Raw genomic sequence first — 26,934 nt, 5'->3', positions numbered from 1 at the left:
CAGAAAATTAGAATATTGTGAAAAGGTCCATAACACCTGCAATGGGTGCCTGAGCCTTTAAATGGTCTCTCAGTCTGGCTCAGTAGGAAGCACAATCATGGGGAAGGCTGCTGACCTGACAGTTGTGCAGAAAGCAATCATTGAGACCCTCCATAAGGAGGGAAAGCTTCAAAAGGTAATTGCAGAAGAAGTTGGATGTTCCCAAAGTGCTGTATCGAAGCACGTTAATGGAAAGCTATGTGGAAGGGGAAAGTGTGGGAGAAAAAGGTGCACAAGCAGCAGGGATGACCGCAGCCTGGAGAGGATTGTCAGGAAAAGACCATTCAAATGCGTTGGGGACTTTCACAAGGAGTGGACTGAGGCTGGAGTTAGTGCATCAAGAGCCACCGCACACAGACGGATCCTGGAGATGGGCTTCAAATGTCGCATTCCTCTTGTCAAGCCGCTCCTGAACAAGGAACAACATCAGAAGCATCTTAACGGGGCTAAAGAAAAAAAAGAACTGGTCTGTTTCTCAGTGGTCCCAAGTCCTCTTTTCTGATGAGAGCAACTTTTGCAGCTCATTTGGAAACCAAGGACCCAGAGTCTGGAGGAAGAATGGGGAGGCACACAATGCCAGATGCTTGAAGTCCAGTGTGAAGTTTCCACAGTCTGTGTTGATTTGGGGAGCCATGCCATCAGCTGGTGTTGGTCCACTGTGCTTCATTAAGTCCAGGGTCAATGCAGCCGTCTACCAGGAGATTTTGGAGCACTTCATGCTTCCTTCCGCAGACGAACTTTATGGGGATGATGACTTCATTTTCCAGCAGCACTTGGCTCCTGCCCACACTGCCAAAAGTACCCAAACCTGGTTCAATGCCCATGGGATTACTGTGCTTGATTGGCCAGCAAACTCGCCTGACCTGAACCCCATAGAGAATCTATGGGGCATTGCCAAGAGAAAGATGAGAGACATGAGACCGAGCAATGCAGAAGAGCTGAAGGCTGCTATTGAAGCATCCTGGTCTTCCATAACACCTCAGCAGTGCCACAGGCTGATAGCATCCATGCCACACCGCATTGAGGCAGTAATTGATGCAAAAGGGGCCCAAACCAAGTACTGAGTACATGTGCATGCTTCTACTTCTCAGAGGTCCGCTATTTCTATATTTCCAATCCTTGTTTTGCTAATTTCATTTAATATTCTAATTTTCTGAGATTGTTAATTTGGGGTTTTCATCAGCTGTACGCCATAATAATCACAATTATAACAAATAAAGGCTTGACATATCTCACATTGCATGTCATGAGTCTATCCCATATGTTGTTGTTGTTTAGTCGTGTCCGACTCTTCGTGACCCCATGGACCAGAGCATGCCAGGCACTCCTGTCTTCCACTGCCTCCCGCAGTTTGCTCAAAATCCCATATATTAGTTTCACCTTTTAAGCTGATTTACTGAAATAAATGAACTTTTCCACGATATTCTAGTTTTTTGAGTTTCACCTGTATCTGACTTTTAGAAGACATCCGAAGGCGGCCCTGTTTAGGGAGGTTTTTTGTTTTTATCGCATTAATATTCTGTTGGGAGCCGCCCAGAGTAGCTGGGGAAACGGGGTATAAATAAATTCTTCATTATTATTTATTATAAAACCACAAAAAATACATCCCACTGAAGCTCCATGGGGCGGGGAGGGAACCTACACGCAAAGAAGTGCGAATATGTCTTTAAAACACGTCTCTAACCTGACTAGAGAGCCCCGCCTCGGAGCAGAGATCAAACGGACGCGCGGGCGTTCTAGAACGCCCGCGGGCACGTCAAACGACCCCCTTCGAACGCCCGTTTCTCCTCCGCCTTCTCACTTTCCCTGTCTCCATGGCAACCCCGGCCCCGCCCCGCCGGGTATAAATATTCACCAGTTTCCCATCGCCCCCGCCCCTTTCCCTGCCTTCACGCGAGGCTCCCGCGTCTCAGGGCCTCGTGCTGCTGCGGCGACGCCTCGCACGGCCGGCGTGTTGAGCTTGCCCGGCGGGTGGATGGACCAGTGGGCAGAACGGCGGCTGGGCGAGATGTGGCCGAGGCGGAGCAGCTTGGGGAAGGGGCAGGAAGCGAGTTCCCGCGGGGTCGCCGAATCTCTGCCTCAGAAAGTAAGGGAAGACGCCAGGGACTAGCGCCTTGAATTCCTTTTTAAGTTCTCTTTCTTAACAGCTTGTCTAACAGCGTCTTCGAGCCCTCCTTCTCCCCCCTCCGCCTTTTTTTGCGTGTTCTGCCCCTCAGTCCTCCCTCCATGCTTGCTGGAGATGGAAGCCAAAGCTGACCTCCAGTTTTATATAGGGGCTGGTTTGCTGCAGAGAACGAAGAGGGCTCTCTGCACACGCTCGAAGGTCCCTTTCTAAAAATTATTTCCGCACAAGTTAAGGCTGTGCTTCCTGCTAGCTCCCACAAAGAGCTCTTGTTGCAGGGTCAGGCCATAAGGGCCATCTCAATTTGCAGGTTTTTAGGGACAGGCGTAGCTGCCCTGTGTCATTAGCTCAGGTCATTTGCACACATACCTCAGTATTGTCTACACTGACTGGCAGCATGCTCCAGGGTTTCAGGCAGGGGACATTCCTAGCTTTACCTGCTCTACCACTGAACTATGGCCCTTTCTTCCAGTTTGAAGTTGTTGGCATTATATATCAGATGTCTGGTTTTGGACACTGACCTGGAAGGGCATTTGTCCTAGAAGGCAGAATATAACCCATATGTGTGTGTAAAATAAAGGTAAAGGACTTTTAGCACCCAGCCCAGCATCACTCCCTCCCCCCCCCATGCATCGACTCAGTTATGTGACCCCTGAGCTAAGGAGATAAGTAACTACAACCTTTAGAAGACATCTGAAGGCAGCCCTGTATAGGGAAGTTCTTTAATGTTTTATTAGGTTTTTATATGTGTTGAAAGCAGCCCAGAGTGTCTGGGGCAATGGGTGGGGTATAAATAATAAAAGTATTATTATTTATAATAATAATAGGACATCTCTATTTTCATCGGGGAAATGTTGGAGGATTTGCAACCAGAAACCCATGGAAGTCAGTAATTCTGCTGTTTGCTTCCTAGCTACTGCTTGTTATCTCTGAAGACTTGACTTGGCTATGCTGATCAGTAGCTACTGACTAACCCAGGGTTAGGCAACCTAAGGGCTGTGGGCTGGATCCGGCCCAAATGCCTTCTCAATCCAGCCCACAGACGGTCCGGAAATCATGAGTAGAATGTGTCCTTTTATTTAAAATGCACCTCCTGGTTATTTGTGGGGCATAGGAATTCGTTCATTTCCCCCCCAAAATATAGTCTGGCCCCCCACATGGTCTGAGGGACAGTTGACCGGCCCACGGCTGAAAAAGGTTGCTTACTCCTGGACTAACCTATCATTTATTGCATTTATATCATACCTTTTCGCCCAAAGAGCTCAAGGTGATGTTTAGGGAAGCTTTTAATGTTTAATAGGTTATTGTATTTTAGTGTTCTGTTGGAAGCCGCCCAGAGTGGCTGGGGTATAAATAATAAATTATTATTATTATTATTATTATTATTATTATATTACATGGTTTTCCTATTTTAGCCTCACGAAACCTCAGTAAGCTAGGATATAGACCAAGAGACAGTGGCTGCTCCAAGGGCCCACAATGAGCTCCATGGCTGTGTGCTGATTTGAACCCCGGTCACCACCAGCACTTTGACTGCTGCATCATACTGGCTCCATGAAACTCCCACCCCTTATTCTCCTAGCCTAGCCTTTATAATGCCTGTTTTGTCGGTTCTTCCACCCCACCCACCTTACTGTACTTCTCTTTAAAAGAAGTATGCCCCACGGAGAGCCTCAAGGTCCATAAATAGCAACACCCTAGTGGTCCCGGGCCCTAAGGAAGTTAGATTGGCTTCAACCAGAGCCAGGGCCTTTTCAACACTGGCTCCGGCCTGGTGGAACGCTCTGTCTCATGAGACCAGGGCCCTGCGGGATCTGATTTCTTTCTGCAGAGCCTGTAAGACAGAGTTGTTCCGTCTGGTCTTTGGCTTGGAGCCAATTTGATTCCCTCTCCCTCTTTCTTTTTTCTTCTCCTTTCTCCTCCTGCAATGAGGCTACATTTTAATATTTTAATGTTTCAATATTTTAATGTTGTTTTTAAATTGTATTCATTCAACTTAATTTTATTATTGCTTGTTAGCCGCCCTGAGCCTGGCCTTGGCTGGGGAGGGCGGGGTATAAATAAAAAATATTATTATTATTATTATTATTATTATTATTAAAGATTTGCCACAGTTTTTTTATTCACTTTATTTTATTTATATCCTGCCTTGGGTGGGGGGCAGTGATGGGAATTATTTGGCAGCACAAAATAATATATCAAATACAGTGGTACATTCGTTCTTGAACTTAATCTGTTCAGGGAGTCCGTTCGACTCCCAAAACGGTTCGAAAACCAAGGCGCGGCTTCCGCTTGGCTGCAGGAGCTTCCTGCATTCAATCGGAAGCTGCGTTGGATGTTCGGCTTCCGAAAAAGGTTTGCAAACCAGAACACTCACTCCTGGGTTTGCTGCGTTTGGGAGCCGATTTGTTCGGGAGCCTAGCCGTTTGAGTTCCAAACTGCCACTGTACATTTATAAATCATCATAGCTAAGGCAAACAAACACATTTCAGACTTGCTTGTTACCCCCCCTTGTTGCGTTTGGCGGGCTTATTTCTTTCTCTCCCCCCTCTCCTCTAATGTTTTAAATGGCACTGAAATGATCTGTTAACATGTGACGAGTTTGCTGTAGTTTTTACTGTTTATTTCGATCTTTTGCTTTGCAAGTCGCCCAGAGAAGTCCTCACGGAGGCCCGTGGAGATCATCCCCAAGTAAGTGGGTATTTGCAGCCCCTCTGGCCCAGTCTTTTCTTTAGCTTGCCTCTAGTATCACAGACGCAGTTGTAGTATCATTGGGACGTGGGTGGCGCTGTGGTCTAAACCACAGAGTCTAGGACTTGCCGATCAGAAGGTCGGCGGTTCGAATCCCCGCGACGGGGTGAGCTCCCATTGTTCGGTCCCAGCTCCTGCCCACCTAGCAGTTTGAAAGCACTTCAAAAGTGCAAGTAGATTAATAGGTACCGCTCCGGTGGGAAGGTAAACGGCGTTTCCATGCGCTGCTCTGGTTCGCCAGAAGCGGCTTAGTCATGCTGGCCACATGACCTGGAAGCTGTCTGTGGACAAACGCCGGCTCCCTCAGCCTATAGAGTGAGATGAGCGCGCAACCCCTGAGTCGTCCGCGACTGGACCTAATGGTCAGGAGTACCTTTACCTTTTAGTATCACAGAATTGTAGAGTTGGAAGGGATGGCAAGGGTCATCCACTCTAATCCCTTGCAATGCAGGAATATGCAGGCCCATATAGGGATCACACCAGCGTCCTTAAGATTATCAGCACCACACTCTAACCAGCTGAGCTCTAACCATCAATTCCTTCCCACACCTTAATCTAGAAACTTTTAGAAGTTTTAAACTGTTTGAGAAGGCTATTTTTAACTGCTTTTAGAGGCTTTGATTGTATTATTTTAAAACTGACTAAAATGTAAATTTAATTAATATTGTCTCTGTTGCCCAAGACCTTTTATTTCTCACATTCCTCCTGCACCTCCTTAACCTTTCCCTTGTTGCCTTTCCCCCATTTCACTATTTCCTCCACAAGTTTCCTTTGCAATACTCCAAATTATTTTTTTAAAAAGCCATATGTTGTGACCCACCCTTAATTTTTCATGTGTGTGCCTTGCCTGGGCGTGTCACAGGTTGGCTGTGCTAGACCAAAGAGTCTCAAAAAGCTTGTGATCCTTTTGGCTCATGCTTGTAACCATTCCTTCTGCTAGCTGAATAGATCGTTATCCTGCGTGAAAAATCTTGGGTGTTTTCCGCATCGCCCTGTTTCAGGTAAGGAGATCCTTGAGGGTGCTTTGCTTGCATGCTTAGCGCAACAGGTTTGTTTTCTGATCTTACCTGCCCTGAATCTTTGGCCACAAATTTAAGTATGATGCTCCTGGTAGCATCTCCTGAAACATATCACATTGGAGAGAGTGTGGATGTTACCTTAAAGTCAAAGAGCCTACCATCACTCATTGTAAGAGAAAGGAAGGTATGTTTCTTGATACAGATTTTTAAGCACATTGTCCAGAATGTTATACAGTGGTACCTCGGGTTAAGAACTTAATTCGTACTGGAGGTCCGTTCTTAACCTGAAACTGTTCTTAACCTGAGGTACCACTTTAGCTAATGGGGCCTCCCACTGCTGCCACGCCACCAGAGCACAATTTCTGTTCTCATCCTGAAGCAAAGTTCTTAACCCGAGGTACTATTTCTGGGTTAGCGGAGTCTGTAACCTGAAGCGTCTGTAACCTGAAGCGTCTGTAACCTGAGGTACCACTGTATGTTTATTTTCTATGTTCCGCTTCTCAGACATTTGTCTCCCAGAGCAGATCACCTCAAAAAAGTGACATAGCTTGTCATCTGGTTTTTTTAAAAATAGGACATGGCACACAAACGAAGGGAAGTTGAGGGCAAAGGTTGTGGGATGTAACGTAAGCAGTCAAGTACAACACTTCCTGTTTGCCTAGAGTGGACACAGGCAGGGGGATTTTGATTCAGCCAGTTGAACTTCCTGTTGCACCTGGGCTGGAGCATTACCAGGAATATACAGTCATACCTCGGGTTACAGATGCTTCAGGTTGCGTTTTTTTAGATTACGAAACCCGGAAGTACTGAAACAGGTTACTTCCGGGTGTCGGCAGTCGTGCATGCGCAGAAGCGCCGAATCGCAACATGTGCGTGTGCAGACGCACCACTGGGTTGCGAACGCTGCGGATTGCGAACGTGCATCCCACACGGATCACATTCGCAACCCGAGCATCCACTGTACTCCAATCTGAACAAAGCCAGATTGGATTGCTTAAGTAAAGAGATTCAAACGAATCTACCAACTAGCTTCCTGCTATATATTGGGGAATACACTCTGCTGCTGGCTCACACGCGTGAGTTAGTAAGGATACTATTAAATCAATATATCCTCTCCTAGTATCGACAGCATTCCCACAAAGGTAGATGGTGGAGACAATTTTTTTCAAGGCCAGACCCAAGTGGTGAACCATAAGTAGGGATGGAGGAGGAGGAATTTGGTTTGGTTGGAATTTTAATGCAATTGTAGCTAATTTGCACTTCTCGAAGCAAATACGTGAAGCCAAACACTGCTATCCTTCAAAATGTGCACTGCTCCAGTTCTCCAGAGAATGTGTGCAAAAATGTTTATATTAGGGGAGAGTGCATGCAAGCAAATAAATAAATAATCATGGAAGGGACCCTGAGGGTCATCTAGTCCAACCCCCTGCAATGCAGGGATCTCAGCTAAAGCATCCATGTCAGATGGCCATCTGCTTAAAAACCTCCCGAAAAAAATAGTACAGTAGTGAAAATAATATAAAAATGCATAACTAGAGAAAAATGCACTAAAGGGCTTTTGAATTTTCACTAGGACTTAAAAAATCACAAGCTGATGCACTAATACTGAGAACTGGAAAAGAAATGGGAAAAGGAGAGGATCTGAAATTGACAAGCCATCCCTTACCTATAAGCAGACATTTTGTGTCTCGTTCAGCCTAGCCTGACCTCCCCTTTGTGGTGATGGGGCTTGGGTAGCAGGTGATGCCTCGAGTTCCTTTGACCAATAGGTAGGGCCAGATGGTCCTGTCCCCTTGCTTCTGCAGCCCTAGGGCAATTGTTAGGTGAGGCAAAATGTTTCTTCATGGGAGGAAAGGAAGCTCCCTGCAGCTGTTCCTTCTCTGCCTAATAAATGGGACCAAAGGCAGAGGCTGCAGCATGCTTCACTTCAGCTCTGCATCTCTGCCCGCAATGCAAAAGCATCCCCAAAGTTCTCTCTCTCTCTCTCTCTCTCTCTCTCTCTCACACACACACACACACAGTGCTTTTTTACCTCAAAAAATTAAAAATGTTTAGGGGTACTCTCATTTTGACTCAAGAAAAATCATTTTATAGTTCAAATTGGGGGAAAATAAATACAGTAAATGGACAGAAGGCCGCCACCGGGGGTAGCAATGGAACTGACGATTCACTGTGTTTGGGATATGCATCCCCTGTGTCCCCACAGAAAAAAAGTACTCTGTGTGTGTGTATACAGTCATTCCTCGGGTTAAATGTGCTTCAGGTTGAGCTTTTTCAGGTTACGCTCTGCGGCGACCCGGAAGTAATGGAGTGCATTACTTCCGGGTTTCACCACTCATGCATGCTCAGACGCTCAAAATTACATCACGTGCATGCGAGGAAGTGGTGAATTGCGACACGTGCGGACGCTGGTTGCGTTCGCTTCAGGATGTGAACGGGGCTCTGGAACGGATCCTGTTCACATCCAGAGGTACCTGTGTGTGTGTGTGTGTGTGTGTGTGTGTATCTATCTATCTATATATATGTATGTTTGTGTGTGTGCGCGTGCGCGCACACACACACACACACACACAGTGGTACCTCGGGCTATAGGTTACAGACTCCGCTAACCCAGAAACAGTAGCTCTGGTTAAGAACTTTGCTTCAGGATGAGAACAGAAATCGCATGGCGGCAGCGGGAGGCCCCATTAGCTAAAGTGGTACCTCAGGTTAAGAACAGTTTCAGGTTAAGAACGGACTTCCAGAACAAATTAAATTCTTAACCCGAGGTATCACTGTAATTAAATTTTCTGTTTTACTAATTAGACTATTCATTTATACAACCTTAAAATATCCATGACTTTCCTTCTTTTTCCATGGTTCATTTTACATAGCAGAAATCCCTGCATATTTTACATAAACTAAGCCATTCAGTATTCCATTATTACTTCCATCGAAACTTATTTACACTGTTGAATTTATCTTAATGCTGCCAACGTTTTCAAGCGTGCACAATTCCCCTCCCCATATATTCAATAAATATTTTCCAATCTTCTTTCAACAAATGTTCTTCTTGTTCTCTTATTCTATACATTAGGTCTGCAAGCTGCGCATATCACATCGGTTTAAATTGCCATTCTTCTTTAGTTTAAGGTTACCAGATTTTTTTGAATGAATCCGGGGGCACGTTTCAACTTCAGTAGGAATGATAGGATTTTGTATGGGGACTGATTTGTAAATCCGGGGACTGTCCCCGGGAAGCGGTGACATCTGGTAACATTACTTTAGTTGGGACCTCGCTCGTTTTCCATTTTGGGGCTAAGTAAACACGGGCCGCCCCCAAAGTTCTGATATGATGCGTGTTGTCTGATAAGGCAAACTTTTAGCCAGCTAGCTATATGCACTTGTGACTTGGAATGTTTCTTTGCTATATTTTCTGCAAGGCGCTAGTTTGTGGTACCTTTAATTAAAAACATGTAGGCCAATTGTCTAACGTTCTGAAAACTTTTTTAAAGAGAGCAGCGAAGGGAAGAGCGATGCAGATATCAAAAAGTTTGAGGATGATGATTGTGACCGAGGTAAGATGACAGGCAGCTACTAGCTGTCGCCCTTGTTAAAAATTGTGGTAGTAACCCTGAGCTTCCGACTGCTTGTAGGGAGACACATGATTGAGTATTCCTCTGTACCAAAAATACCCCCAAACGTCTCACTGCCTTTAGAAATGTGTAAGGAAGAAGGCTAAGTTAGAGGCTTTCTTCCTGACATGCTAGCTCTCTGCCTGCAGGGATTTTTGTGACTGGAGGGGCATTCAGTTGCATAAGCCCTCTATGTCTCTCTTTATTTTTTATTGTTTTCATATTAAATGTTGTCAGCTTTATGGGTTGCCTGTATTAATAAACTATACAGTATATTAAATTTATACTGTGTAAATTTAGTAAATACATAACTGGTGCATTTTTTCTTCACGCAACACAGTACCTGCAGCAGAAACTTCTCTCTTAAACAAGCTGATTAGAAAATCTCTAGTGGAGTCCTACCATCACGTAGAGGTTTTGCAGCGTGATCCCAGCTCACCGCTGTTTTCCGTGAAAACCTTTGAGGAACTGCATTTGTGAGTATCTAGAATCAATTGACGTTTGCATTTTGTTCGTAAGTTTTGTTCATTCAGTGACTGCTCTTCTCCGGGCTGTGGGTCTACTTGAAATGGATAATTATATATATCAGAAACTGAATCAGCCCATGCCTGCTTACCAGAAAGTGCTCATCCATCCTGTGGTCTGGTGCTTATTATGGGTTTTGCATTACCCAGAGCTCAGGTTCAGATCCTGCATTTCGCAAAAGCTCGTTTGATTTATGAACCTAACGTGCTGCATTTCAGTAGGAGTCCATTGCCTTCTGTTCCTATTGACGTTGCTCTTGGTTTCAGAGCACCATTTGCTTCCATAGCACTTCTTATCCTTCCTTATAGCTCTGTTGACTTTTTCAGGATTGTAGCCTTGGGGAAATATTTAGGTGTGTTCCACCTTTGGTGGACGTGCCCAAAGATTAAGGCTTTCTGGGAGATGATATATAATGAATTAAAAAAGGTATTTAAATATACCTTCTTGAAGAAACCAGAGGCCTTTCTCCTGGGCATAGTCGGGCAATCGGTGTTAAAAAAGGACAGAACTTTCTTTATGTATGCTACAACAGCAGCAAGAATACTCATTGCAAAGTATTGGAAGACACAAGATCTACCCACTCTGGAAGAATGGCAGATGAAGGTGATGGACTATATGGAACTGGCGGAAATGACTGGCAGAATCCGAGACCAGGGAGAAGAGTTGGTGGAAGAAGATTGGAAGAAATTTAAATATTATTTACAGAAACATTGCAAAATTAATGAATGTTAGAGTGATGATGGATTGAAGTTAAGTGGCTCCTAGCTGTACAGGTTTTAAAGCTATAAATATATCAAGATTAAGGATTAGGATTAAAAAGGTTAAGAGAAATGGAAAAATTGGTTCTAAATAGGTAAAAATCTAATGTCATAATATATTAAGATTTAGGATTGGAATTAAAAAGGAGGGAAAGAAATTGCTGGGCTTACAAACTGAATTGGAATACAAAAGAGGGAGGTATGAGGAAGTCCGGGAAACAAGTAAATGTAAAAGAAGTTATGAAAAGACGGAACTATTTTTAACTGTTTTTTTCCTTTTTTTCCTTTTTTCTTTTTTTACTTTTTTCTATTTTGTATTTTGTATGGTGTATTTTTCTCTGTTTTTGTTAAAAATTTTCTTGTTTATTAATGTGATTTTATTATCTCTGAAACTTTAATAAATATTAATTTAAAAAAAAGAAAGAAATATTTAGGTGTGTTCTGGTCCGAGGCACAAGTCGTAGATTGTGGTTTGAGGACCCGACCTCCGCTTAGAGGAATAAAGGCACGTGGACACAGTGTATAAGGTTAATGGGCTAGAAAAGGCCACAACTTTATTGATTAGAGCAAGTGAGAGGTATTGGCTTAGGTATTGGACCAACAGCAAATTTTGACTCCACCCACTTGGAGAGGGGTGAGTCTGACTGGGGTTAACCACCAGTAGGGGATCCTGTTGATGCTAATACAACTATAAGCTCTTCCCTGATGTCACCAAGGGTCGTGCCATGGCCCCCCGCCACACAGGCATTGGACAGGATCCACGACCGCCGGATTCCTTTAACGAAATACCCAAATTTGAAGGGTTAGGCGATGGCTACACCTTGCCCTTCCACACACCAACAACACATTCCAATGCCTAACTGCCAAATACCAAGAAAGTTGTGACGGTTGCTACGAGGTAGGCGAAAAAAAACCAAAAGGCAGGTGCCAATTTGCCAGTTGGAAAAAATTCCTACCAGCCCCCGTGGGCAACCTGGGTGACCAACCATAGGTCCATAGCAAGGTCAAGAGAAAAGCTAAGCCCTAAGGGAGTGGTGGGTGGGTGACTCGCGGCGAAAAGGTGAAGAAATGGGCGGAATGGCTGGTGCATCTTGAACAGCAAACCATGCACCCACCAAGCCGCCTGGTTGGGTGTTTAACCGGGGGCGTGGCGCTCCAGCCATGTGAGTGGGACAGGGGGCATAATGACCCCGGCGTGACATGGGAATCGCGTCCCGCCCACAACACCACCCCTCCGGAAGGAGGAGAGGCCCTGTAAAAACACAACAGAGTGGCTGGGGCTGACGCCTTTCAAACCAGTACAGTGGTACCTCGCAAGACGAATGCCTCGCAAGACAAAAAACTCGCTAGACGAAAGGGTTTTTTGTTTTTTGAGCTGCTTCGCAAGACGATTTTCCCTATGGGCTTGCTTCGCAAGACGGAAACGTCTTGCAAGTTTGTTTCCTTTTTCTTAACACCGTTAATACAGTTGCGACTTGACTTCGAGGAGCAACTCATAGAATGCGGTGTGGTAGCCTTTTTTGAGGTTTTTAAAGACTTTGGTGATTTTTGAAGCTTTTCCAAAACTTTCCCGACACCGTGCTTCGCAAGACGAAAAAAATCGCAAGACGACAAAACTCGCGGAACGAATTAATTTCGTCTTGCGAGGCACCACTGTAATTTCACAGGAAGCTGCCTTATACTGAATCGGACCAAATTACACTGGTCCATCTGGCTCAGTAATGTCTACACTGACTTGGCAGCAGCTCTCCAGGGTTTCAGGTCGAAGTCTCTCCCCTGCCTGCAGAAGCTAGGGATTGACCTTCTGCTTGCATGTGCTGTACTACTGAGCTACAGAAAATACATTATTGAAGAATATATTCTGATAACCAATGCTTATGTTAGACAAGGGAAAGTTTGAGAATGGTGGGTCTGAAAATTACACTCCAGATGATGGACTTTTGGGAGCTAGCCGACCTGACCGGAAGAGTCCGCGAACAGAAGGAGGAGGAGTACCAGGAGGAATGGATGAAATTCAAAGACTATTTAGCTAAATATGCTAAGATAACTTAAATAGAAATACTTGCAAGTACCAGATTGGCTTAGGATTTAAATATGTGATGTTATAGAATATTATGTTTAAAGTTAATATGAAAAGAAAGAAAGATGTTACTCGACTAAGTAAAGTTTATGAGAAATTAGTTTTGGAGAACTGTTACAATGATATACATTGAAACTCAGCCAGGGGATTCGAGGAGGTCACCTAATAATGTTAACAAAAGTGGAATTATTACAGTTAGGATTTATGTTTGTTTGTTTATGTTTGTTATAAATTTGGAAAGCCAATAATTTTTTGGGGGGGAAAAGAAGTAAATTACACTCCTAATACTTAAGAAATGTTGGGATAGACCTGCAATATGCTGTTCTATGGGCCTCTCTTTCTGTTAGTGATAAGCCACTTTTTGCAGTAGCTGACTCCTCTTAGAAATGGTTGATGGGAATGCAACATCTTTGTAGCAGGCTGTTATTCTGGTTTTCAGGGCTTTTCATTTTGCTACCGCCCAAATCTATTGGTTCAAGTCCAAATCGTATTCTTTATCTTGACGTCATTTTGTGTGAAAATGAGCCTAGCGATTTGCAACGTGTTCCGCCATCTATCCAAATTTCTCAGTTATGGCAACTCTTGAATCTCTAAAATCACGATGGCTATTCCTTTTAAAGTCCCAAGCAGTACATGGAGGTTAGGGGATCTTATTTACCAGACTGCTAGCATCCTCCAGTTTCACTCAGAAGTACCTGAGCTGCTTACATGTAAAACTGTTCACTTTTATTCTCATTTTAACAGGAAGGATGAACTCTTGCAAGGCATCTACGCCATGGGCTTTAACAGACCTTCCAAGATTCAAGAAACAGCACTTCCAATGATGTTAGCTGACCCGTGAGTTCGTTTCAAACAAATTGAAAGATATTCTTTGTGTTGCAGCCAGCATGGGACACACTTGTGCCAATTAGCCAGCGAGCTGTTGAGCTAATTCATGTTAGATTTCTTGTAGACGCTGAAGTTTCATCTACATAGAATGGGTAACATAACTTCTGTCCCCAACTGACACACAGGTTTAGGGAAGGGATATTTCCCCTCTGATTACTATTCTGTTGCCTAATAGTTTTTGCATCCCGTTATCAAATGAAAATCTGGATAAAGATACCCTTTCAGTCTGGTTATCAACCACCTTTGAAATCAGAATTTTTTGTTCTGGTTGATCTGTTCTTTAGAAGGTTGTCACTCACTGTTTTCTGTTCTTTTCAACCTCCTTATTCCCAGTTCATGTGCTTAAAAGACTCGTTCTCCCAATGAAACTTGAAGTATAAAATATTATTAACACTCTGAAAAGCAAATCCCAAAGGTTTGCTAAACCATACTTCTATGTAAAACGTTCTTCCCACTATGCCTTTTGTGTGCCTCTCAAGTATCCTTGTTGTATCTGAAGAAGTGTGCGTGCACACGAAAGCTCATACCAATAACAAACTTAGTTGGTCTCTAAGGTGTAGGGATGCGGGTGGAATATTGTTGTCTTTTTGCATTAATCCCAACTTGATTCTCTGTTTCAGACCCCAAAACCTTATAGCACAAAGTCAGTCGGGGACAGGCAAAACAGCTGCTTTTGTTCTGGCTATGCTGAGCAGAGTGAACCCACAGGACAGATTTCCACAGGTAAAATAAACTCAGCGATATTGCCGCCGGCTGCAGAGTCATCCTCAGTTCACTAACGCCAACAAGAAATCGAAATCTTTGCTATTAACCTGAGTAAGGGCTGCTTCCTTGGGGTTTGTGCCTTTTCCATCTGGTCCACTGCTTCCGTAGAATGGCTAAGCGTAGCCGTTTTCAATGCTGAGAGTTTCCTAAAAACCTGGAAGCTGGCTGGCGGATGCAAACTGCCTTAAAATTGACACACAGACTAATTTTGCAGAAGTGGAATTAAGCCTCAACATGGTAACAAAGTAATGTTGGCACCGGGTGGATTTTATTTACATCAAATTGATCTAAATCACAATTTAAATCACTGGTCAGTAAGACTTGATTTAAATCACTTTTTTTACAGAAAGACTCATTCTTCCTGGTATAATCTTAATATTTACATCCACGTTTCATTTTTGGAATAATAACTTTTCAGAGTAGTTTTTGCAGTTATATCAAATATTACTGATTTGGTTATACTATTAGAAATACAGTGGTAGATAATTATGAAATTATTGTGAGGTTTAATAAGTTAACTGTTTATATTTGGGCAACTGTTCTGCTGTACTTATTGGAAGGAGGAAAAATAATCATTTCCTTAATAACAATTTCAACAATTTATTTAACTAAAACAATAACAATAACATTATAGCATATGTATCCATTTTATTTTAAAAATCCGATTTAAATAAGAAAAATCTTTTTTTTTAAAAAAACCCATTGATTTTTATCCACCCTGGTTGGCACAATCATCAAGCAACCATCCCACTGTGTTCATCCATGCTCATAGCTGTGACATACTGCATAGGGAAGGGACATTTAACCAAGTTTTTTTTAAAATAAAATAAAATAAAATCCCATGATTCATTTGTTTAAAATCACTTTTAACATTTGTGCTGATGCACTTAAAAAACCAAAAAAACCCAGTGCCATTGTGTGATTGCTTCAGCGTTCAAAAGTACAAGACAAAAACTAACACGTTGATAAACTTGCACTGAACGGAACTTCTGTTTGCTCTAAAACACTTTTTCATGTGGGTGCTAATTGAGCAGATACTTCCATTTTTAAAAAACAGGCAAAGAAGCCCAAACATAAAGATAGATTTAAAAGAATATGCTAAAATGAAGCCAGCCATACAGTGTTACGGTGGAGGTTTGTGAAGTTAAAGGAGCATGGTCTTTTATTTAAAAAGACAGAAGACTAGTATTGAGGTGATCAATATCTGGTGGCGATTGCACTTATTGTCCCTTCCTTTTAAAATAAAAACAATATTTTCTGCAGTTTGAGAAAAGATAGGAGCTTAAGGGAAACAGGAGAGCAGTGCTTTACCGTGTTGTGTAGATGCCCCATAAAAAGTAAATGCACAATTTGTATCTATTCCACATCTTTTCAGTGCCAGGTAAACGCTTCTCTTTCTCCGCAGGCTGTAAGGTGATATTGTTAAGTAGCTAATGTGCTGCCAAAACCTTCCTGTGGCTGTTACGGGGGTTGTTTGGTTCTGTTTTTATGCTGCAATGTATTCATATTTATGTTTTAAATATTCTGCAAGTCTGCTGGGGACTCTTTGGTGAACAAGGGAAGAATAATAAATAGTCTAATAAATAATAGCCTAATGCTAAAGTGAAAAGGAAACATGGCCTGCGTGTCATATTGGGGAAGCACTGCACCATTTCTGAAGGCTAAACTGACCTCCATCTTTCTGTTTCCTTCTACCTCTGTTACCTCCTCCCAAAGTGTCTCTGCTTGTCTCCCACCTTTGAGCTGGCATTGCAAACGGGGCGAGTGATTGAGAAGATGGGAAAGTTTTGCGTCAACATAAAGGTTGCGTTTGCCATTCGAGGGAACAGACGTAAGGCTCTCTCTTGATGCGTTTTCCCCCCCTGCGTTTGTCTTGCTGCCTAACGCTTTTGTCGAAAGTGCTTTTGTTCTAAAATCCAGATGTTACAGAGCACCCACCCCCAAAGCTGTTGATGCCGTGAAATGCATACTAAATACTGCATGCCTTTCGTAGATTAGATTCGGCGGCAGCTTCCATCTTTGGTAGCAGTCCTTTGTCATTAGGTGAATGAAATATACTCAGAGTCGAGTGTGGATTTCATGCTCTTTATTCAGCTCATAGTAGCGAGGAATAGAAGTTTCCCCAAACTGTCTGCTTTATAGACATTATTTACACAATGGGCCCCACGTGATTGGCTAATTCCGGGATTCTCCTGTAGGCCAGTCAGGTTGTGGATTCACTTCCACCTGGAGCTGGATTGGGTGGCTCCTGCGGACCAATCAGACTGCTGCATTCTGGATCCTATTCTAGGACCAATCAGACTGCTGCATTCTGAATCCTATTGTTCTAGGACCAATCAGACTGCTGTATTTTGGATCCAATTCAACTCAGTACATAACAGTGAACCAAGTATCCACCTTTTAACTTTGCTTCCTCCGTTAAAAAAAAAGATTTCTAACTTACCGAGATGTTTATGCCATGAAATAGCTCCCTCCCTCCAACCACCACTCTAGAATTGAGTGTAAACCAGGGTAGCCAGTGTTGTTGCCTGCAGGTGTTGTTTGGGCTGTAGCACCCATCAGCCTCATGGATCGCAGCCATTGTAGCAGATGATGGAAGTTGAAGCCCCAACAACTTTTGGATGGCATCATGCTGGTTATCCCTTGTCTTGGCTGCTGTGTCCAGACTCAACGGCGTGCTTCCTTCTTGCCCCTCCCTAAATTTTTTAACCTGGTTTCTCTGCTCCTACGGCGAGCTTTTCCTGGAAGAGTGTGTTCCAGCTGGGCACGTTAACAGGGCATTCGTTTACGGCTTGCATGTACTGCTTAAGTGGGGCACTGGTGGCGCTGTGGTCTAAACCACTGAGCCTCTTGGGCTTGCCAGTCGGAAGGTCGGCGGTTCAAATTCCCACAATGGGGTGAGCTCCCATTGCTCTGTCCCAGCTCCTGCCAACCTAGCAGTTCGAAAGCAGGCCAGTGCAAGCAGATAAATAGGTACCACTGTGGCAGGAAGGTAAACGGTATTTCCGTATGCTCTGGTTTCCGGCACGGTGTTCCGTTGCACCAGAAGTGGTTTAGTCCTGCTGGCCACATGACCCGGAAAGCTGTCTGCAGACAAACTCTGGCTCCCTTGGTCTGAAAGCGAGATGAACGCCACAACCCCATAGTTGCCTTTGGCTGGACTTAACCATCCAGGGCTCCTTTACCTTTTACTGCTTAAGTAAAGTGGAGAAAGAACTGCAGGAGATATACCTCCATGTTACTTCTTGGCACTTGGTTTTCTGCAAAATGATGGAGATCCTTTAAGCCAGGAATGGGCAGGGGGGACACCTGTGGCCTTCCAGTTCTTGTCGGACTCCAACTCCCATCAGCCCCAGCTAGCGTCCAGGAGCACAGTACTAGTAGTTGGACAGCCCCGTCTCTGATTTAAGCCTCAGGCCAAGTTTGTGCAATTGCAGTAAGCATCTCAACATCAGTTTCATATATTTAGCCCTGGCTCTTGTGCTTATTGTTATTGTAAGTGTCGAGGAGCCAGGAGTGCATCTTGCATCCTTGCACTGGACACAACGTCCACACACACACTGTTTACCTGTGTACTTGTCCCCCCGCCCCCAGTTGCACGTGGTTAACAAGCTGCAGGTTGGGGGGCCAAGGCTAGCACCGTGATAACAACAAGGGGGGGAAACAGCAGCTGTTATTCTCCAAAAATTAATTGCAATAACCCAAAATCTTAGTTTAGCAAACGTGCACTGGCTGACATAGCAAAAGTAACTCAATCTCTCTCCCAGTTCCAAGAGGGACTGTAGTGGAAGAACAGATAGTAATTGGAACCCCAGGAACTCTGCTAGATTGGTGTTTCAAGCTAAACCTTTTGAATCCAAAGAAGATCAAAGTATGTGTGCTGGATGAAGCAGACGTCATGATCGACAAACAGAATTACTCAGACCAGAGTGTCCGAATTCAGAGGTAAACATATTTTTATTTGTTTTTTAGTAAGACAGATGTTGGAGAAGTAACTTACTTCTTGCTGAAAGTCCTGCATGTAGAACTTTTCTAGACCTGCTCATCCCTGTTGGAGCATCTGGGAAGGTTTTTAACCACTTTATTTGTATTGATAGAACTTGCTTTTCCACTAATTTATTATTACTTTGGAGAAGGCATGCCCTATTGAAGACTTGTCTGTGCCGAAAGTGGCTTCAGATGTAGACCTAAGGGCTTTTGTGCAGTCATATTGCTGCCATGTAGAAACAATAGCATTCTCGCCTTTCTTCTTGTACGTGCAGAAGATTAACAGCCTAAGTTCCCCGCGTGGGTTACAACAATTTAAAAATACAATATTAAAAACAGTTTAAAACCAATGACTGCCACAAGAATAGGGTGGGACCTTAAAATATTTACCTCAGGTGTCAAAAAGGCCAAGGTAAAGAGGTGCTTCTTCAGTATACGATGGAAGCTGTACAATGCCACCATTGCACAAATCAGTCTCATCATTTGATCCTCATGTCCCTACACTGGCTCCCTGTCTGCTCAACACAAGCTCCTTGTCCCTGACTTGAGAGCCTCACAAGGCTCCCTGCTTCCCTTTCTGCTTTTATATCCTGATAATGTTCCTTAACGCGTCCTCTGCTTATCCAACTCCTCTCTCAAAGCCTTTGCCCTTTCTCAAGCATTCTGGTGTCCCTCCTTTCCTGCCCCTAGTGTCCTGGGATGCCTCTCAACAAACCCTAAGCATTTGCAACTGAAACAGTCACCTCTGCCCTTCCTCTGTTCTTCCCCCGTTCTGTAAGCTCCTGGGCAGACAGTTTTCCCCTTGTGTCTGCAAAGCTCCATGTACCTGGACATTTAAGAAGGAAAACCCCCCCTGTGATTTGGCTTTTATAATTGGTCTGTTACCAGGATGGAAGACGCATAGGCAGGCAGTCTTTTTCCAGGTTCATGGAAGTGCCTGAGAGTTGTTCGATCAAGACCTTATTAATTGTAAATATTTCTATCTAGGAACGGAGTCTGTGGAATATGGTGCCAGGGGAGAAATTTGAGGGAGGCAGACGGGCAAAGACAACCTCAGAGCCTGCTCCCTTCCCCTCCTCCCAAGTCCCAAGAAATTCGTATCACTGCCCTCTTAGAAGAAGCATCTTTCAGTGGGGCTGGTGCTTTGGTTTTGTGTTTATGTGGATCTGGCCTGTATCTTACATGTGTTATATATATATAGAAATAGCTGATTTTAATTCTCTAGTTGAAAACTGAGAGGTAAACCTACTTATTAGGAATGAGTAGAAATACACTGCAAAGTCTCCCCTCTTACCTGGTAACAAGTGAGAATGAAGAGGGTTAGTTAGATGCTGCCTTCTAGCAAGGCAGGCAGTTGGTCATGAAGCTCAGCTGACTAAGCTGTGGGCCTCAAGGCTTTCAGGCAGGAGTCTTTCCCAACCCTTCCTGAAGATTGAACCTCATATCTTCTGCATGCAAAGCACAGGCTGCATCGCTAGGCCGCAGCTGCTCCCCAGTGAGTTCAGTTCTAACAGGTAGGCAATCTTTGGCCTGCCTGATGTTTGCCGAACTCCCATCGTCCCTGCCCATTGGCCATGCATGCTGGGGCTGATGGGAGCTGTAGTTTGGCAACACCTGGAGGGCCCAAAGTCCCTCAAACCTGATTTATAAAGAGGCAAAAGATTCGTGGCCACGATTTCTCTTGAGAATGAAATGCTGGCTGCTTTTTGTTTTTCTTCCTTCCAGAGCTTTAGACCCCGGTTGTCAGATGCTTCTCTTTTCCGCCACCTTTGAAGACCCTGTGCTGCTCTTTGCCCAGCGCATCGTCCCCGAACCCAACGTTATTAAGCTCCGCCGAGAGGAGCTGACCCTGAACAATATCAGGCAGTACTACTTTGAGTGTGAGAACAAGGAGGACAAATATAAAGCCCTGTGCAATATCTATGGCAGCATCACAGTCGGGCAAGCAATCATCTTTTGTCAGGTAAGGCGCCCTTGCAGCATCGAGGTAACCTGGGGCCCCAGAAAACGTCCTGAGAATATATATGGGGTGAGGAGGAATGGTGGGCCCATGGTCTTGGGATGAAGATTTCTGACTTCCAACCCAGTCTTACTAGTCAGATACGGCGTTACTAGTCATTTACAGGTGGTGACCATTTTGCGCAGGGCTTCATTCCTGGACCCTGCGCCCGTCGACACAGCACACGTAAGCCAGTCCTGTCCCGCCCTCTTGCAGGTCCAAAAGGACTGCGTCGGCAGCCATGCTTCAACTGGACTAGTGCAAAACGGTCTCCACCTGTACTTTGGGGGGTCCAGAGTCGGGGGGTAAATGACTCGGGACTGCAATACGTCAAGGAACGTGTCCAGAGGAGGGCAACCAAAATGGTCAAAGGCCTGGAAACGATGCCTTATGAGGAACGGCTAAGGGAGCTGGGCATGTTTAGCCTGGAGAAGAGGAGGTTAAGGGGTGATATGATAGCCATGTTCAAATATATAAAAGGATGTCACATAGAGGAGGGAGAAAGGTTGTTTTCTGCTGCTCCAGAGAAGCAGACACGGAGCAATGGATCCAAACTACAAGAAAAGAAGATTCCACCTAAACATTAGGAAGAACTTCCTGACAGTAAGAGCTGTTCAACAGTGGAATTTGCTGCCAAGGAGTGTGGTGGAGTCTCCTTCTTTGGAGGTCTTTAAGCAGAGGCTTGACAACCATATGTCAGGAGTGCTCTGATGGTGTTTCCTGCTTGGCAGGGGGTTGGACTCGATGGCCCTTGTGGTCTCTTCCAGCTCTATGATTCTATGATTCTATGATTCTAAGGACCGCCTCTTTCCATATGAACCTACCCGGACCCTGAGACCATCTTCTGAGGCCCTCCGTGTATCGCCACCTCGAGAGGGCCAGAGGGTGGCAACACAAGAACGGGCCTTCTCTGCAGTGGCTCCTCGTCTGTGGAATGCTCTCCCCAGAAAAATTCTCCTTGTGCCTTCATTATACACTTTTAGGCACCAGGAAAAAGCATTCCTTTTAAACCAGGCCTTTGGTTGATCTGATTTACATCCTATGCCCTTTTAAAATGTGTTTTTTTGTGGGGGACTATTGGGTTTTTATTATGTATTTTGTGGTTTTATATCTTGATTTTATTCTGTGAACCGCCCTGAGACCCCCGGGTATAGGACGGTATATAAATTCAACTAATAATAATACAGTGGTACCTTGGTTTAAGAACAGCTTAGTTTATGAACAACTTGGATTAAGAACACTGCAAACCCGGAAGTAGGCGTTTTGGTTTGTGAACTTTGCCTTGGAAGCAGAACATGTTTTGCTTCCTGTTGAGTGTGTTACATTTGTAAATTGAGTCCCCCGCTGCTGTGGGAAAGCACGCCTTGGTTTAAGAATGCTTTGGTTTAAGAACGGACTTCAGGAACGGATTAAGTTCATAAACCAAGGTACCACTGTAATAATAAATATAAATGGTTCAAGGCTAAATTCCTAAAAGCTGGACCTGCCAGAACAGAAATGTTGGCGTCACTGCAGGGAAGGCCATGACCTTGTGTGTCTCTTTTTTCCTGTGTTCCTTTGGCAGACTCGTAAAAATGCCAAATGGCTTCACTGGGCTCTGTCGAACGATGGGCACCAAGTATCCCTGTTGAGTGGGGAGCTCTCTGTCGAAGAGCGTGCAGACGTGATCCAGAGGTTTCGCGATGGGAAAGATAAAGTCCTCATCACAACCAACGTCTGCGCCAGAGGTAATGACTTGGACGAGCAAACGCGAGGTGGGAACTTGCTAATTCAGCAGGAAGTGACCTTGTTTTGTGTCGCCTCGCAGGCATCGACGTGAAGCAGGTCACGATCGTTGTCAACTTTAGCCTGCCTACAACGACGCCCTGGCTACCTGACTACGAGACCTACCTGCACCGCATAGGCCGAGCAGGTCGCTTTGGAAAGAAGGGTCTGGCGTTCAATATGGTCGAAAGGCATAATCTACCGCTTGTCTATGCAATTCAAGACCACTTCAGTGAGCATGATATTTTCATGTGACTTAATAGTGCAGAAAGTTAGACATCGGGTTAGGGTAATCAGGGTTTGAATCTCTGCTCAGAAACATGCTCACTGGCTTTTAGCCTCTGAATTAGCTATAATTGGGAATTAAAAAGGTTGCACAGCAGTGGAAAAGAGAGAGAGAGGCTGAATTATAGTTGGGCATTTTTCCTGCCAGAAATGACTTGGTCTATTGCCTAGACAAATAACAGCATTTTAAAATAATTAAACTTTCAACATAGCAACAGAACTACATTTTTAACCATTTGATACATACGTGTATTAACAAGATCCAATTCTTTATTGCATGCATCACATGCCTTTTCTTCAGGATGGTTAAGGTAGTTATTCATTTTTATTTATTCAAAAGCATTTATAAACTAATAATTAAAAAAATACTTTCAGCAGTGTACAATATAAAAATAATTCAGTATCATTAAAACAAAAATACGGCCTGGAATCAATAACAGGGTACCATACATGGCTGTCCCCTTTTTGCACACAACAACCTTGCGAGAGGCAGGAAAGACCACGAGATGGTGTCTGTCCTGCTTCACTTTGGTTAGGAGGCAGGCTCACATTGCTTCATAGCTGCTTGGGGGCCTGAAATGTGCTGGTCCAACACCCTAACCAAATGACTCCTCAAGCTGGCTAATTTCATGGGTTGAGAATATTGGGAGAAAATTCTGCAGAGTTGCCCTTTTCTTTCCACACCAGATATTTTCTCAGACAAAGGTTGCCTTTAAAAATGTTGGCCCAGCCGTATCACAAGCATCTGTTGATCTCTCCGTCCACCGAGTCAGAGAGGAGAACAGGCCCAGAGTAGTAGTCGCCCTCCCTGTGACCAGTGGCTTGTGAAGGGTTGAGTCCTTCTTTCTGCATTGGGATCCTCCTCCTAGCAAAAATGTCTTTCCTTTTCAGAAACTACCATCAAGTGCCTCGATCCAGAGGATATGGAAGCACTGGAAAAAATAGACGACTGAATTCTTCTACGGCTTGAAGGGGAAATGGTGGCTTTCCAGAATACGGCTGGGCTCAAACTCCCAATTTTCCCTAGCCTGCATGGCCAGGAGCAAAGGATGGTGGGAGCTGGGGTCGAGCACGTTTGGAGGGCCCCAGGTTACCCATCCTAGAGAGTTCTGTAATGTTAAACCATTTTTCAGACGATGCTGATATTTTGTCAGAATAATAATAATTAAAAAACAAAACTCATTACTTTCCCTTGGTTTTCTTTTGCTTGCACCAACTATTAAGACATCAGATGTCTTGTGTGTTTGGAAGAGCTATCCCCGAGTGCCTTTATCACTGCCTCCAGGCCCCATATGTGCCCATTGACGCTGTTATAGATATGAACTGCTGTGATTTGTGATCTCACTTGAGAGAAATGGGCTCTCACTTAGAGATACAGCCTGCATGTGATATAATTCCATCCCCTAGTTCAATCTGTAGCTCTCGTAATACCAAGTCCTCAGATCTTTGCGTATAATAAAATGGACTCCTTGAGTGCTTCCCAATATGCAATATTAATTTGGGTCACCGGAGGTAAATTTAAAGATTAATGAAGTGAATAGACTTCCATATTTCAGTAAAAGCGGAATGAGCAAGTTTATTATTACTGGTGATTAAGCTCCCAGCCTCTAGATGTCAGTGGCTCCTTTCACTTAATTTTGTGCCCTAGGCAAATCAGTTTTGACTTCAGAAATGTGTGATGTATGGAAGGAAGGAAGGAAGAAATTAAAGAAAGAGGGAGGGAGGAAGGAAGGAAGAAGTGGCTCCTATCCCAGGCCCCTTAAAATATGCAATTCGGCAAGGGTTTCAGCTTGTTTCAGTGATCACTTGCCACCATAGTTTCGGAGCCTAGGGCAGGAAAGTGACAATTCTAAATCCACAAAAGCAAAAAGGGAATAAATTGGATCATGGCTCATAATTGAAGACAGCAGCCCTCAGGAAGCTTCTTTGGCCAGAGACTTCATTCATTCAGCAAGGTGGGACTTGCTCTTGAGTCGGCCTGTATGAAGATTAGGCAGGCAGGTTCATCCCAGCCGGCTGAAGACATTTTGCTGAATATGGTAGACAAGATGCTCCTTTCCTAATATGGCAGCCTAATTGCACCAGCAGTTGAATCTTCAGTGCTGGGGACAGAATAGCATCTTCCATGGCAACAGAGGACAGCTGGCTAGTGCTGGGGAGGCCCATGGCTTGTACAAATCACTTGCCCATCCTTCATGCTCACTTTTAGCATCTGCTGCCTTGGGAATCTGCCTCACCTTTATTCTAATACAGGGGCCAGCAAACTTTTTCAGCAGGGGGCTGGTCCACTGTCCCTCAGACCTTGTGGGGGGCTGGACTATATTTTGAAAGGAAAAAAAGAATGAATTCCTCTGCCCAACAAATAACCCAGAGATGCATTTTAAATAAAAGCACACATTCTACTCATGTAAAAACACACTGATTCACGGACCATCCGCGGGCCGGATTGAGAAGGCGATGGGGCTGGATACGGCCCCCAGGCCTTAGTTTGCCTACCCATGTTCTAATACTAGGACTGGAGATTTCATGAAGGAGCTCACAGACTTAGTGGGAAAGTGACAACTAACTGTCGTTTGGGTGTGACTTGAGCTGAAAATACTAGCAGGCAATATTAGTTAAGAATTCGGTGCCTGCCGGAGTCTTCCTTGTTCCCCCTGGGATGAACCGTATTCTCCAGGTTCCCAGATTTCTTTTTTTTTGGGGGGGGGGGGAGTATTTTTCTAGCATTTTTAGAACTTGAGATACCCGGCAAAATGTACAGACACAACTCTTCCCCATTTTAAATGGGAAATTAACCCGCAACACCCTTTCGGTGTTTCAGTTTGTCGCCCCTTGAGAAAATTTGGTGCACACATCCCCATTTGTGGGGATGGGGGTGGAAAATAAAGTGGGGGGGGTAGAACCCTACCCCACCCCCACCCCTTTGGCGTTGGTCTTGTCCACACCTGGTCTGAGAGATGCAAACTTTCCATTTCAAAAATAGTTTTCTAGATTTCTATTTTTTATTGAGTTCATTGTGAGCTAGCAGCTACTTCTATGCCCTTTGGGTCTTCTTGGGAGTTGCCAGCTGTCTGGGGGCATGCCAGCCTGCTCTGATGCCTTTTAATGGCTTGGTCTGCAGAAACCTTTTCACAGCATGCAGGTAAACACTGTCTCCTCCTGTTCTCTAGGTGGAGCGGCTGTTCAAGACACACAGGGCAATAAAAAGATGGCAGCCACCTTGTTTTTAAGAGGACAATGAATGTTGAAGGCCGTGTAGCAACAGCATCTTGAGGAGGGTTTGCAAAAAATAACCCCAGGGCAACTTGTAAAAGATGTTTATGCTGAAATAGTCCTTTTAATATACAGTGATACCTCAGGTTACAGACTCTTCAAGTTACAGATGCTTCAGGTTACAGACTCCGCTAACCCAGAAATAGTACCTCAAGTTAAGAACTTTGCTTCAGGATGAGAACAGAAATCGTTCTCCGACGTTGCGGCAGCAGCAGGAGGCCCCATTAGCTAAAGTGGTGCTTCAGGTTAAGAACAGACCTCCGGAACGAATTAAATACTTAACCTGAGGTACCACTGTACAGTCATATCTCGGGTTGAAGTAGCTTCGGGATGAATATTTTCGGGTTGCACTCTGCAGTGACCCGGAAGTAATGGAGTGTGTTACTTCCGGGTTTCGCCGCTCACGCAGGTGCTCAAAATGACGTCACGCACATGCGCAGAAGCGGTGAATTGCAACCCGCGTATGCGTGCAGTCGCGTCTTACGTTTACTTCAAGAAGCCAATGGGGTCTCAATGGACCAGAATGTGGTCTAAACCCCCCTTTAAATCCATATCAACGAAAAGAAAAGAACTCACACTGAAACTCACTTACAGGTGGTACCTAACACCAAGGAAACTAGCGCTAATACACCCAGGAACCTCACCAAAATGCTGGAGAGGGTGCACCTCCACAGGCACATACCTCCACATGTGGTGGGGGTGTCCCAAAATCCAACTATTCTGGACAACAGCCATACAAGAAATAGACATCACCCCAGAATTGGCCCTACTAAACATCTTCCAAGACAACAATGCCCATTTACACCACAAAGAACTCATAACTCACCTACTTTCAGCAGCCAGAAACACCATAACCAGACACTGGAGAGACCTGTCAGGAGTAAACATGGACCAATGGTACCAAATAGTATGGGAAACAGCCCTACTAGAAAAATTAACTAATAAACTGAAACTGACACGGGGACAAACAGAAGAAGACGCCTTCACCCCGGTATGGCTCCCCTTTATCACATACACAGCCCAACAGGACAATGACAATAATCCACCAACAGCATACAAATCAAT

The 26,934-nt window shown here is 44.4% G+C and overlaps 1 protein-coding gene across 1 annotated transcript; it reads left to right on the top strand.

The window, feature by feature from the left end:
* Window positions 1-1,688: 1,688 nt before the first annotated feature.
* Window positions 1,689-23,778, top strand: DDX25 (DEAD-box helicase 25). The gene is made up of 13 exons (XM_080982445.1): window positions 1,689-2,125; window positions 4,808-4,852; window positions 5,853-5,913; window positions 9,426-9,488; window positions 9,886-10,021; window positions 13,653-13,745; window positions 14,417-14,519; window positions 16,278-16,392; window positions 18,329-18,506; window positions 20,274-20,511; window positions 22,112-22,274; window positions 22,355-22,543; window positions 23,488-23,778. Exons 1-13 carry the CDS (start codon window positions 1,700-1,702, stop codon window positions 23,547-23,549), a joined length of 1,872 nt encoding a protein of 623 aa, XP_080838571.1. The 5' UTR covers window positions 1,689-1,699; the 3' UTR covers window positions 23,550-23,778.
* Window positions 23,779-26,934: the final 3,156 nt, after the last annotated feature.

Source organism: Podarcis pityusensis (assembly GCF_964106645.2).
Source record: "Podarcis pityusensis genome assembly, chromosome: 15".
Taxonomy (NCBI): Eukaryota; Metazoa; Chordata; class Lepidosauria; order Squamata; family Lacertidae; genus Podarcis; species Podarcis pityusensis.
This window is presented reverse-complemented; position numbering and strand designations above follow the sequence as displayed.

Excerpts from the sequence above, each read along its gene's own strand:
- DDX25 (XM_080982445.1), top strand. The coding sequence starts at position 1,700 with ATGTCTTTAAAACACGTCTCTAACCTGACTAGAGAGCCCCGCCTCGGA. Across the intron at positions 9,489-9,885 it reads GGATGATGATTGTGACCGAG|TACCTGCAGCAGAAACTTCT; the intron begins GTAAGATGACAG and ends CACGCAACACAG. Across the intron at positions 16,393-18,328 it reads TGCCATTCGAGGGAACAGAC|TTCCAAGAGGGACTGTAGTG; the intron begins GTAAGGCTCTCT and ends TCTCTCTCCCAG.